The 14,490-nt window shown below is 42.1% G+C and overlaps 1 protein-coding gene across 1 annotated transcript in view; it reads right to left on the bottom strand.

Annotated features, from left to right (window-relative positions):
* ANO2 (anoctamin 2, calcium activated chloride channel) overlaps positions 1-14,490 on the bottom strand; it is a 188,908-nt gene that overhangs the window by 16,371 nt on the left and 158,047 nt on the right. The window contains exon 20 of the mRNA XM_010575440.1: positions 9,596-9,744. Coding sequence (XP_010573742.1) covers positions 9,596-9,744 — 149 coding nt within the window. The remainder of the gene's footprint in view (positions 1-9,595; positions 9,745-14,490) is intronic.

Genomic DNA, 14,490 nt, shown 5'->3' with positions numbered 1-14,490 from the left:
GTTTGTTTCATTAGCAATATTTATTGCTACTCTAAACATCGATTTCTTGCCAACTCCTATCACTGCAGGCTACACATGTTGCAAACTTGCTACCAGCTGGATGAGGAAATTGCTATACGTGCTGCCTACTTTGGGAATGCATGTGGTTTCGTATATTGGGTTGGGTCAAAAGTCATTGCACAGTTTTAGAAACAGGAAGTACTAATGACAAATCTGACATATATTAATAGTGACAATTTATGTTTCAGGATTCCTTGAGCAAAATTTTCTGATCACTCAGGAACATTAAGAGCATCTCTGCTGGAGTGTCTGCTAAAAAATACAAATGTATATCAGTTAGTAATATCAAAACAAACAGTCGTCAGAAATTCCACTGGTACAAATCAAAACTATGTGCAGACATGTTATTGACTGACAAGGCCTGTTCAAGAAAGAAATTCAGCACAGTCTACTGACTGAAATCAGATTCATAGTTCAGCTCACTGAAGAAATGACCCACAAAAGCTTTCCCCACAGGAAAACTTGGGAGTTTATTTGCCATGGTGAAGGCTTGGCCTCTTCCTCCCACACTACTGGGATCTGTGAAATGCCACTGAAGTCAATGGAAATCTGCCTGACTTGTAGACTTTGGGGGTTACCCTCTGACATTTTCTCTTTTTTTAGATTTACATATGACTTTTACCTTAAAACTAAATCATAAAATCACAGAATCATAGAAGAGTTTGGGTTGGAAGAGACCTTTAAAGGTCATCTAGTCCAACACCCCTGCAATGAGCAGGGACATCTTCCACTAGACCAGGTTGCTCAGAGCCCCATCCAGCCTGGCCTTGAATGTTTCCAGGGATGGGGCACCTACCACCTCTCTGGGCTACCTGTGCTAGTGTTTCACCACTGTAATCGTAAAAAATTTCTTCCTTGTATCTAGTCTAAATCTTCTCTCTTTTAGTTTAAAACCATTACCCCTTGTCTTGTCACATCAGGCCCTGCTAAAAAGTCTGTCCCCATCTTTCTTGTAAGTCCCCTTTAAGTACTGAAAGGCTGCAATAAGGTCTCCCCAGTGCCTTTTCTTCTCCAGGCTGAACAACCCCAACTCTCTCAGCTTTTCCTCATAGGAGAGGTTTTCCAGCCCCCTGATAATTTTTGTGGCCCTCCCCTGGACCCCCTCCAACAGGTCCATGTCTTTCCTGTGCTGGGAGCCCCAGAGCTGGACACAGAACTCCAGGTGGGGTGTCACCAGAGCAGAGTAGAGGGAGAGAATCACCTCCCTCAACATGCTGGCCACACTTCTTTTTCTGAAGCCCAGGATATGGTTGGCCTTCTGGGCTGCGAGCTCACATTGCCGGTTCATGTCCAACTTTTCATCCACCACTACCCCCAAGCCCTTCTCTGCAGGGGTGTTCTCAATCCCTTCCTCCCCCAGCCTGTATTGATACTGGGGGTTGCCCCGACCCAGGTACAGGACATTGCACTTGGCCTTGCACTGTTGAACCTCATGAGATTCACACAGGCCCACTTCTTGTCCAGGTCCATCTGGATGGCATCCCATCCCTCAGGTATGTCAACTGCACCACTCAGCTTGGTGTCATCTGCAAACTTGCTGAGGGTGCACTTGATCCCACCATCTATGCCATCGATGAAGATATTAAATGGTACTGTTCCCCATACAGACCCTTGAGTGACACCACTTTTTGCTGATCTCCATCCAAGCAATTCCTCATCCACCAAACAGTCCATCCATCAAATCTATATCTCTCCAATTTGTAGAGAAGGATATTGTGGGGGACCATGTCAAAGACCTTATAGAAGTCCAGATAGATGACATCTGTAGCTCTTCCATTGTCCACTGATGTAGTCACTCCATCATTGAAGTCCACTAGGTTGGTCAAGCAGTGAAGCCTTGGTGAAGCCATGCTGGCTGTCTTGAATCACCTCCAACCTCCACGTGCCTTAGCATAGCTTCTAGGAGGACCTGTTCCACGATCTTCCCAGGCACAGAGGTGAGGCTGACAGGCTGGGAGTTCCCAGGGTCCTCCTTTCTATCTTTTTTAAAAATGGCTGCAATGTTTCCCTTTTTCCAGTCACCAGGGACTTCACCTGACTGCCATGACTTTTCAAGTATCATGGAAAGTGGCTTGGCAACTACATCAGCCAATGCTCTCAGGACTCTGGGATGCATCTCATTAGGTCCCACAGACTTTCCTATGTTCAGGTTCCTCAGGTGGTCCCAGACCTGATCTTCTCTTACAGTGGAAGGGGCTTTGCTCCCCCAGCCCCCATCTTGCATTCCATCCGCTCGAGAGGTGTGGGAAGAGAAGTCACCAATGAAGACTGAGGCAAAAAAGTTGTTGAGTACCTCAGCCTTCTGGTTGTCTGTTGTTACCAGTTTGCCAGTCTTGCTCATCAAGAGGGGTATGCTTTCTTTGACTTTCCTTTTCTGGCTGGCATACCTGTAGAAGCCCTTCTTATTATTCTTTGCATCCCTTGCCAAGTTCAGCTCCAGCCACGCCTTGGCCTTCCTGACCCCATCCCTACAAAACCAGGCAGTGTCCCTATATTCTTCCCAGGATACCTCTCCCTCTTCCACTACATGTGCACTTCCTTCTTGCCATTTAGTTTGACCAGCAGGTCTTGACTAAGCCATGCCAGTCTCTTGCCTTCCTTTCCTGATTTCTTACACCAGGGGATCAAGAGCTCTTGCGCTCTACGGAAAGCATCCTTAAAGATCTGCCAGCTGCTTTGTCCTTGAAGGCAGTTTCCCAGGGGGTCCTATTGACTAATTCCTTGAACAACGGGAATTTTGCTTTCCTAAAATTCAGGGTCCTGACTTTAGTCTTCACCTGACCCATATCCCTCAGGGCTGTGAACTCCACCAGTGTGTGACCACTGCAACCCAGGCTGCCTCCAATCTTGATGTCACCTATTAGCTCACTTGCACTAGTGACCAACAGGTCCAGTATTACAGCCCCCCCAGGCTGTCTATTACCTGGCTTAAGATGTTATCCTTAATGCATTCCAGGAGCCTCCTGGATTGCCTACAGCTTGCCATGCTACGTTTCTAGCAGATGGCAGGGTGGTTGAAGTCCCCTGGCAGGATGGGAGCCTGCGAGCGCAATGCCTCCTGTAGCTGGAGTAAAAAGGCTTCATCAACAGGCTCATGGATTTGGGAATGAGGAGGAGGGATGTGAAGTCAACAGGCCAGCAGAAAGTATCATTTCCCCTTCCCATGACATCTAGTGGAAGTGATGAGAAAGCTTCCTACAGGCAGACACATTTGCTTTGGGTTGTAGATAAAACCCAAACTCCAGAGGTGGTGGGGAGAGCATGGTGGTAGAGGTGCTGGCTCAGGGACAGCTGGAAGTGACAATCCTGAGGAACAGCATCACCAAGCAACTGATTCAACTTTGGGTGATGTTAAACATCCTAGTCTAACAGAAGCTATATTTACATTTAAAGAGCTGAAGAACTCTCTAGGAGGCCTTGTAAAATGCATGAACCGAAAGGTAACATTCCTGCAGCACCTGAACACAGGCTAGCTCTAACACAGAGATGGCTGTAGCCTGAGTAAGTGAGAGAAACTTGGATTGCTCTTGTCTTGCCAGCTTTTCCCTCTTTCATGTTTGTGGTTCTTTGTTCTTGCTGTTAAGAGAGCAATCACAATTAGAGGTACCAGCTCAGTGTTCCCATCAGCTTTCACACTGCCTCTTCTTTTAACAGTGCTAGTGGCTTTGCTGACTTGGGACTAGAGTGGCTGCCATTTTGCAGAATCTAACTCTAGTGAGCAAAGGCAGAGCCACATTTTCCAATATGAAAATATAGGAGATATTAAACAAACCAACAGTAAATCTCACTATTTCTAATAACTTACCTAGACTTAAAAAAGGGGAGGGGATGGCATGGGAGGTGAAGGAAGCCTCTCCAAGGCTTCAGGCTTCCTAGTATAGGAAATCAGACCAAAAGAAAATCCCAGCAGTTTTGAAATGGCCATGCCAAAATTGAAGTGGGATAGTTATCATCAAAACCTCCTTTACCTGTGGCACATCATACTGCAAAACACATCCTGAGATCGCTCCAAAAACTATCCCTCGGATGGTGCCACACCAGGGCTAATCTGCTTCATAAGGGAACGCAAAAAGAATGTATGATTTGCCGCACGGGGAGGCAGATTTGCTGCAGGTTTCCATCAGAAAGGGCACATGTCAACCCTTTTGATAGAAATTAGTAGAAGAGACTCCATATAGGTACAAAAGGCAAGGACTGCCTGTGATTAGGGTACAGCCTAGTGAATGGCAGACCCAAGTCAAAAGTCTCAGCTTGGTCAGAGACTTTCTGTGTAGTCTTAAAGACGTCACCCATCCTTAAAAGTAGGAGTATCCTGGCAGGACAAACCCAAATGTAGTGAATATTCACATGCGGATACATAATCTGTCCATGCCTGTTTCTGCATGAAACACCATCATCATCTGGAAGGAGGAACCCAAAGGTTACATTATGCCCAGTCTACAGTTTCTTATTCAGCTGCTTCATTCCTGGTTGAGCAGATAGCCACTGATACCAGTGGGAGCTTGCCTGATTAAATCAGTGTGAAAATTAAGAACTAAATTCTGAAACAGCAGTCACATTTCTCTCTTCTCCTTAATATCATACCTTTTCTTACATCCGAGTCATTCTGCCTTTTTAAGCAATTCAGGACAAAAAAAAAAAAATCTTTCTCTGCACTTGCCCCATTATTTCCCTTCCCATCCCGTCTCAAGTCAAATTTAGAAAAACAGGTAAATAAGCTGTGTAACTGCCTCTTGCCTCGCCATTTCAGCTTGATGCCCTCCACAGCAATCCCAGCTGACAGGTTCAGTGCTGAGTTGCGCAAAGTTCTTCCTGGCAGCGCGGGTGGTCTGAGAGACTCTGCAGTGAATCTGACAGCTGAGTGCAGGGGTACGGACCTGGGGCAACAAGCGGGCTGGGGAGGTGCAGCCGGGGTTTCATTTGCTGCACATTTGTCTTGGGTCCCACAGGCAGGGCATAGCTCGCTGTGGCATGCTACAAGGCTCAGCGAGCTCATCTTTTCACTTGAGAAGCTAATTCTCCTGTTGTAAACAAATGTTTAGATTAGTAATTCATCCATTCATTAGCAGGGCATCTATCTAATTATCCCTGAATGCCTGCAGGATGAGGCACTCAACATTGTTTATGATCTAGGCACAAGGGACTAATCTAAAACACAGGCTTAGTGTCCAGTGATTTATAACATCAGTAGTTTAGACCCTGATACTGTAAGTTATTCCAACGAGGCAGACCTTTGCATCCAAGTGGTGTCCTTATGAATGAATCAAGGGTGATCTCCTACAGATGTCTTGAACCAGGGTAATGGCATCATCTCAGATGCAATGGGAGTTTGCCACAGGTGACAGAGAGTGGAAAGAGTTTCCTCCCAGGGTGCTTTGCATTAGGTCCAACTACAAGTAGAAGAAAGCACCAGTATATAATGTTTGGAGAGTGGGATATTCTAGTTCACAACACACTCAAGGCTCCATCCTGCTTCTGTATAAGTCAGCCACACTTCTTGGATTATCATAGAGTGTACTCAGCAGTCTCTGGCCCATTATAACTGGGAAGATGTCTGGCTCCTCCTCACCCTGCCAGTGGCTTTCACTGTAATTTGGCGTTCGTGCTGCAACCAGTCATGTGCTCTAGCTCCCAGAATGAGTTAGGTCAACTACCACAGGTGTGCAAGGACAAGAAATTAAATATTTATAAATAGTTGTATTTATTCTGTTTATTACCAATAACTAAAGGTCCTTGTCCTTAGAGAGAACTAGCTAACCATGAAATTTTGGATGTTAAAGTGCAGACATTTCTGAGTTATGCCTGATCATAAAAACATATGAAAATGTTTACAAGGGGAAACGTCTACATTTTTTCACCATTGTTTAACTCAAAAATTGCAAAGAAGTTTGCTTAAAGTTTCCAGAAGAAAAAATCATCTTGGGTTGAAGTAATGCATGGAAAAAAATCAGTCTTAAAGGAGAATTTTTCAACAAACTATCATCACATGCAGAAGGGGATAAGGTAGTAGAGGCTGCAACACACAGCAAGATCCTAAGGTGAGTTGAAACAATTGAGAGGGAGATGATGGCAGGTGAGGGCTTCTTTATGTCAGCTTAATGGCACTACCGGGGGCAAGGTTCAGATCCATAAACATATCCATAAAAGAGATCCCCAAATCTGCCATTATATAAAATACCTCATATATACTTACATGTTTATATATTTACATAAATCCATTATAGAGAATCCCCTATATGCATTTATAAATATATTATAAAATATATCTATAAATCAATATAGCTATTTCTATTTAGAGAGATAAACCATACATGGTATTCACTTTTTTGGTCACAAAATGCATTCTCTTTCAGATGTTTTGAGAATAGTGGCTTGTTAAAACAGGAGTTGTCACATACAATATTTAACAGGTGCCTGGTTTTAGATAACATGCCCATTGACAAGCTGTGGTTCTCTCCTGAATACTTTTATGCCCTAAAGCTTGGGTTTGCCTCAGTTATTTCTCTCCTTCCTCCTTCCCCACCCATACCATTCCCCCTTTCTCCTTCCCTGCCTCTCCAGGGTCTACTCATGAGGCAGCTACAGGGCTGAGGGGTACACTGCAATTTTGGGTTGCACCTGGTGTGAAAAGCCTGGCCTCTTTCTTACTCCCCAGCATCCCTGTGTGCTGCTTCTTCTCGGGTTCGTTTCCCTGAGGACAGCTGAAATTGGATTGTGTCCCAGGGCTCCAAGACTAAGTTACTTGGTGATTATTTGCACCTCTGTCCTCCTGGGTCCTGCTGAGTAACAGAGATACTCCTTGGAGTTTATAACAAACACAATTTAGAATGAGAAAGAAGGCATGTATATATTTCACTTTGGAATTCTCTATCAGATGCTTGATATATGTCCTCAGCTAATTCATCTGGAGTGTACTCCTTTATCCAAGTGTTTGACCTGCTCCTGCTGGAGCAGTGGATGAGTGTAAGTGGATGTATGGAGATGAATGTGAACCAACGATCTCAATGAAAGCTGAGAGGAGGCAACAGAGGATTCCTTACAAAGCAGAATTACACCAAAAATGCCTAGTTGTTGGGTTTGCTCTCTGTATCCCCTTATACAGGCCAGATACTGTACTCAGAATTTCAAACATAATTTCATAAGTATCAGAGCAACTTTGGATAATGAAGTTACATCTTCTCTTGAGCAAAGTGCATTCAAGATGCCGAACTGACCAGACTTCCAAATTATAACTACTGAGGGCAATGGCACAGTGCCAAACAAGTTAAAATGAAAATAAATTATTAATGGTATTTTATTTGAACAAACTCAGCACTTCAAAGATTCTTTCTTGACTCTTACCTTCCAGATAGCAGAAAACACTCTAATGCTATTTCTCAAATGACATACAGTGGCCACACTGACCTCAGATCCTAAATCAGAGTCTTTTAATGATATGCAAATGATGGATCAAGTCACTAAGATGTCAGCAATCCACACCTGCAGATAATTAAAAGTGCATACTGTTCCTCTCTGATAGATGTTACATCCTGAGAGAGGCATTTCTGTGAAGCAGCAGATCCAGCTCCTGGATCCCACCTAGCAGAAATCAGGAACTGCTGTCTCCCTGATGTGGCAGTGTGGTTACCAAATATATAACTGGTGGCATCTTGCCACTTTAAGAATTGCTCCCAGTTCCACCCACATACTTATCCCCTCTCACGAGGAAAAGCAAACTGTGGAGCAACCTTGAAAAAGTACTGATCTCTGCCATACTTTAGCAGCAATTTAAGTAATTGTGAAAAACAGCAAGCACATACAAACACATAGATGATACACGCAGGGCAGGCACCAGCTTTACAAAATTAGAATACTATTAACTTTAATAGTGTTGCTCCTACTTTACATGGATTTGAAAGATGACCAAATGTCTGGCAGTGCACTCCACTGGTGATGTCAGTCACTCCAGCAGGGTGATGCATGCGGAGGAAGTATGCACATGCTTTTAAAAAACTAGAGATGTGCTGGTTAAAGACCTGGTATGAAAGGTGGGAGTCTGAGAAATAATTCCCAAGTGTGGCGTAGATTTCCTTCCACTGTGGCCAACTCAGTACCTGCCTGCTGCAGCTTTCTGTGAGTAAAATGGGAATAACAATTCTCTGTTCCACTGTCTCTTTCAGCTGACCAAGAAGCTCTTGTAGGCGGAAGGTTCTCTCCTGTTGTGTATGTATGTGAATTTTAATTTAAGCATAGCTGGGAAAGCTGTGTATGTGATTCAGTATCATGTAACACTCAGTCATGAACTACGTAACCTAAAAAGATATTCCTACAGTTTTCTGTTGTAAAGGGTAATTTACTTCTAAGAGAAAATACCATTTATATTTTGGAATCTACATATTTTTACTACATTTGAAACATTAATAAGCGATTTTAATTTTAGGAGGAGTTGTACCAGATAGTGGTGCTCCCATTGAGAAAGATCTCAACATGCTGGAGAAATGGTCCAAAAGGAATCTCACAAAGTTCAGCAAAGGAAAATGCAAAGTCTTGCACCCGGGGAGGAATAACCCCAAGCACCAGTGGAAGCGAGGAACTGACTAGCTGGGAAGCAACTTTGCAAAAAAGGGCCTGGGTGTCCTGATGGACAACATGTTGAACATGAATGAGCAATGTGCCGTAGCTACAGAGAAGGCCAATAGCCTTCTGGGGTGCATTAGGAAGAGTATTGCCAGCAGGTCAAGAGAGGGGATCCTTCTCTACTCAGCACTACTGTGACCTGGAGTGCTCTTTCCAGTTCTATGCTCCCCAGTAGAAGACATGGACATACTGCAGTGAATCCAGTGAAAAGATGATTAAGGGATTGGAGGACCTGAAGTACAAGTAGAAGCTGAGAGAGCTTGGATTGTTGTATCACAAGAAGAGAAGCCTCAAGGGGATCTTACCAAGGTGTTCAAATAACTCTTGGGTGGATTAAAGAATACAGAGCTAGACTCTTCTCAGGGGTGCCCAGTGAAAGGACAAGAGGCAACAGGCACAAATTGAAACACAGGAAATGCAATTTAAACATAATAAAAAACTTTTATATTGTAAGGGTGATCAAATACTGGAACAGGTTGCACAGAGAGACTGTAGAGTCTCCATCCCTGGAAATATTCAAAACCCAACAGGACAACTGGACAAGTCCCTAAGCAACTTACTTTAGCTCACCCTACTTTGAGCAGAGGGTTGGACTAGGTGATCTCCAGAGGTCCCTTCCAACCTTAGCTATTCTGTGATTCTGTGGCTCAATGGTTTCTATGCACTTTTCTCAGCTGGGAACAGTGAACTCTCACAATGTAAGTATTAACAGATATTAAGACTCATCATTGTTGCTATGCTGGTAATGTGGGAGTCTCATAGCCCTGTTGTCTTGCATGTAATTTCTGCAAACTACAAGTGTTTGGGGTTTTTCCTCCTTTATCAAGCCAATTTATGACATACAGTCATATATATCATGATTGGTCCTCTGTAAGTCTATGGTTATTGCAGAAAGGGAAAGGGAAGTCAGAGAACTTACTCATTTCCATGTATTCTGGAGTCAGCCCAGTGAAAGGTTCCAAAATGTAGTCAAGATCCCATTGCTGAGGGTCTTTTGATTGGTTGGTGTCCATTTCCTTTGGCTCAGTTCTTTCATCCTTCAGTTTCCTGAAGAGCTTCTTTAGCTTCCTGAGGAACAAAAGTTCAGATTGAACCAAGACTTTTTTTTTTTTTTTCCCCTACAAGATTTGGCCCAAGTCTTTGCACAGCAGCACAAAATGTATATCATGTTACTTTGGTGCCTCATAGCCTTGGTTTGCACCATCCTTTGAAGTTCTGATGCTGCTTATTGCCAGGTGACAGGCTGCTGGGGGCAGCAGTTCCTGTGCTAAGAGGAAAGTTACAACAGCATAATGCTGTTAAAATGGAGTTGAACCCAGTGCTTTTTAATAACTGTTTCTCTGTAGATACATGTTGAATGGGCATCTTCCTGAAGCTCAAGCACTGTGGACCTAAATAATATCAGTAATAAGTAATACTCTCAAAAACAACACACTGAGCACCTCTCCCTTAAGAAAGAAACAAAATACCAAAAGGTAATGTGATACTTTCATACCAGGTATCTAGCCCAGGTGCCCTTTTCTCTCACCATGAAACTTGGGAACTTCCAATATAATATACTTTTAAGGTCAAAATACCAGACACATTGCCAAAGAAAGAGAGTGCAAGAATGTACTGATTCCTAAACCTGGTGGACTTACGAACATTTTAGCAGAAAAACTGTCTGTTGTTCAAAGCAAAAGGAAATGAGCACCTCTGCTAATAAATTTGCAGCACCAAAAAAAAAAAAAAGTGTCTCCAAGATTCTGATAGGTCCAAAGCCATTTAGGACTCTAAAAATGAATATTTTTGACTTAAAGCTAGCCCTGTGACCACCAGAAAACACGTGCAGCTCCTCAGGTTCCAGTGTTCCCTTGTCACAAGCACAAATACCTGACTTTATCTAAATAGACAAAAAAAGATGCCGCTTGTGGAATTTTAAAGAGGAAGCACTCTTTTCTTTAACCAAAATGATGCTACAACTAATATAAATGATAAAATATGTACCTATTAAATGTTATAAAATATCTACCAATTAAATGTTAAGCATAAGCAATGTCTTAATTTTACTACTGGCCTTTCATACCAGAGCAATGCAATTCCCTTGCTTCTACCTAATGTGCAAACAGGGTTCAAACTAACAGAGAGAATCAGATTAATGAAAGAGTTTCAGCAAGATCAGCAGAATTTGGTCTCAGCGAGGTGTATCATTCCTGTCATACACAAACAGAAAACCTACCTTAGTCACTTCAGATTCAGTAACAAATTATTGCTAGAAAAGTGTCACTTGGGATACATGCAGTAAGTCTCTTCAGTACTCCACAATGCAGCTCGTACTGGAACTCACCAGAACTTCTCTGCAAGTTTATTCCTAAGCCACTGGAAACTACAGAATTCTATAACTGCTAACATCAAAATTGGAACATTTATTGAATGCTGCTGTGAAAAATAAATATTTCTGAATTATTTTTTTTTCTGAGACTTTACCAATCATGTATATGGCAAAGTATGCAGATCGATATAGACCCTGAAAAACTTATTTCATCAGGAGTTGGGTGCTTTATGTACTTGCACAAGAGTATAATCTCCCTTCAGAGATTTCTCATAAGCATTTTAGAGGATCTGAATTTTCCTTCAGGTATGCCACAGTGTGTATAAATGTGCAATACCGAGCTAGCCGCCAATCACTGTTACAGTGAGATTTGGAAATTCCCAATTTCAGTCAGGAAATATTTCTGCTACCTGAAAGGTATACGTCTTGCAAGACCAGCTATGCTGGTGAGTTTTCACTGCCTCTGAAGCAGAAAGGCAAAACCATTTCCTACCATTTCTTAAGTAAACACAGATGAGTTACGTCTCCCAGCTCCCGTAGATCAGAAGAGGTTGTATCAGAGGTTCTCATTTTGACCACATTTTACAATAACATCGTCCCTTTTGGCCAGGCTATAAATTATTCACATGGGTGACCAATTATTTGTGCGAGTATTTCTTTGGACCTCAGTAGGAATAGTAGTATCAATCACTGTCTTACTGAGATGGTGATACAAATTTCTTGACACTGACAAATACATTAATGTCATAAGTAGTATAATCCCAGAGTAAAATGAATCCATCTCTAAAAGAAGGGTAAAGTATTCCCAGTGCCCCCCACAGATGACATTTTAAATGCATATGCATCAATAACTTCATGCTATTTTACACATTGAGAAATTCTTGTGGAAAAATGCAATAGAATGAGGCATTTCTTCAAAATCAAGGAAGCAAAATACATTGAATTAGCATAAAACATCAAGATTGATACTTATTGTATGTCTTCATTTTGCAGAGGAAATTTATCTTTCACAAATACGCACAACGTTATTTTATAGTTCTTCACATATGTGCCATATGAGTGAAAATCCAGACTAATTCCAGTGATGTTTTGCCAGTAGTGTAAGCAGGGCTCTCCCACAAACTTTTCCCCCACAGCTTGCGATAAATCCTTTGAACTAGAGGTGTGTGGCCTGGAGACAGAAGTGTGTGGGGAAATAGTAGGGGGTTTTCATTTTTACCTCCAGTTAAGCAGAACCGCTTTCTCAGACCCTAACTTAAGTAGCAGGGCAAGGCTAGCTGGCAAACTCACTAAAGGCTTTGCTGGGTAGGGTTCTTGCTTTGTTCTTGGATATACACTGAGCCACACGGGAACACTGTGTCACCACAAAGCACAAGGCTCTACAGCAGCCTGGAAATGACCAGGGTGGCTGCAGAATTTCTCCACCGACCAGTGTTTACAGGACCCATCCAATTCCATCACGCCATTACGGAGGAAATGGGGATTGGCAGATGCTCTTAAAACAGATCTAGATTGCATCAGGCTCTGTCAGTCCCAGGATCACAAAGCTGCAAAAATCAACAGATCGCTCCAGCTTTTGTTCCAGGTGCAGCTAAGACGTAGCTCATAAGTCTGGTGGTAACATCCTCAGTACTTTGGCAATACCCAGATAGAGTGGGGCTAACCAAATACTTTAGTTACCCAGAAAATTCAGTTTACACAGTTTTAATAAAAGAGTGGGGAGATTTAAAACACTTCTCAAGAAAGAATTAGATGGATCTTCACAAAGACATTTACCTCCTACATCATGCAAACTCAGCCATTTCGAGACACTAAAATTTCCTTTCCCCCTCTCTGCTTTTATGGCAATCAAGGGAACTTGTCTGTGACAGAGGTGATGTAGTATTCAGAGGGTAGGAGACTGGGAGCAGGATTTAAAACAACCAAAGAATTCCCAGAATGCTCTTCCAGCTTATCCCAATTAATTTCCTAATGTGAGTGACTCTCAGAGGACAGGGAACAATAAGTTCAAGACAGTGCTGATTTCTGTTCCAATAAAATGAAATTAGTTATAAATGTCCCTCACATTTCCGTGGGCAGATGAGATTGAAGAGCATCTTGCTGTCACTGTGCAGCAGCTGAGATAAAATTTGGGTGTGTTTAGATGTGAAGTCTGTACATGTGTGATCTAATCCTCTAGTTACAGCACCACAGAGTCGAGTTATGGAGTTTAATGCATACACATAACTCCCCTGAGAACCCAGTAACTAAAACAATAGTTGTTGTTTTTAATGTTTATTTGGGAATACACTAAATCCAGTGCTCAGTTACTCAGGATAATTTTTAATTTTTCATCTGGCTATCTATAAGCAAGGCATGAGGAGTGGCACCTTTAACTGATTTGAGTTAAACTTTGAAGAGTGTTCTTATTTTTATTTTTATGTAATTTTTTTAAAGCATCAACTAACTGAAAGCAAGCCAAACTAATTCTTTCAAATTTTCCACAAAAAATGTACCTTTGTGTCATATCCAAGCATGTGAAGTTTGAGACCAAACAGTAATGTGTCAGAAAGTTAAAGGAACAGAGAACAGGGATTTGCACAGTGTTATTCTCCCACTATACAGCAGTAGGGCAATGAAAATGAGTTTTGCAGAGCTCTATAGCTGCACATATGATTGTGTTATTAAAACTGAGCAAGGTTTTTAAATGCACTTGTGTGAAACCTGTTTTTTAATTACTCAGCTCAACATTTTTAACAAAGTTGACAGACATTGATAATCAAGAGCGATTTTAGCTTCTGATTTCTGCATGCCAGGCAGCCCCACTAGTGAGAAAGAGGTAAGTTTGCTAATTCAGGAGCAAACTCATTGAGTCTCCGAGCAGCTTTGTGCTGAAAAGGCACATGCACCAAAGTTTCATGACCCCGCTAGTAGCCATATGAATCTGGCCAAACAGTGAAAACTGTAGAACTGTAGAATAGCCATTATTTCTGGTCCTTTTGCCGGTGAATATCAAAAAGCAAGATACATTCTTAAGGAGGCTGAATAACATGAAGGAAGAATGAATGTAGAATCAGGGAGAAAGAAAATTAAGAACAGGTTTTTATCAAAGGCTATGTCTAGAGCAGTTAAAAATGATGCTGCAGTTTCTCATGAGGGATTGGCACTAGACTGTTGCGTTAGATAAGAGATGGGAACATGGTTTAATTATGCTGTTCGTAATTCCTAATATACAAATAAGCACCACATTATGCAAGGTAATCAGCATCTGAAGAGAGCATAAAATCAATACAGGAAAATGCCCCACCCCTGAAGAACCCACAAGCTTTTGAGAAAAAATATGAGGAAAAGGAGAAATCAAAACCAAACTTATCCTGGCTGAGATGCAAGCACATGGTGCACCTACACGAAGCCTCCTTCTAAAAAAAAAAAAAGACAGATGACTCAACAGTTGCTCTATGTATACAATAAAAAGGAGTAGCATGATTTGGGGGATATAGGGGAAGACATGATGATGACTTGGG

The sequence above is a fragment of the Haliaeetus leucocephalus genome, unplaced genomic scaffold, assembly GCF_000737465.1.
Source record: "Haliaeetus leucocephalus isolate CR32 unplaced genomic scaffold, Haliaeetus_leucocephalus-4.0 Scaffold473, whole genome shotgun sequence".
NCBI lineage: Eukaryota > Metazoa > Chordata > Aves > Accipitriformes > Accipitridae > Haliaeetus > Haliaeetus leucocephalus.
The sequence above is the reverse complement of the archived record's forward strand: the minus strand, read 5'-3'. Positions and strand labels throughout refer to the sequence as shown.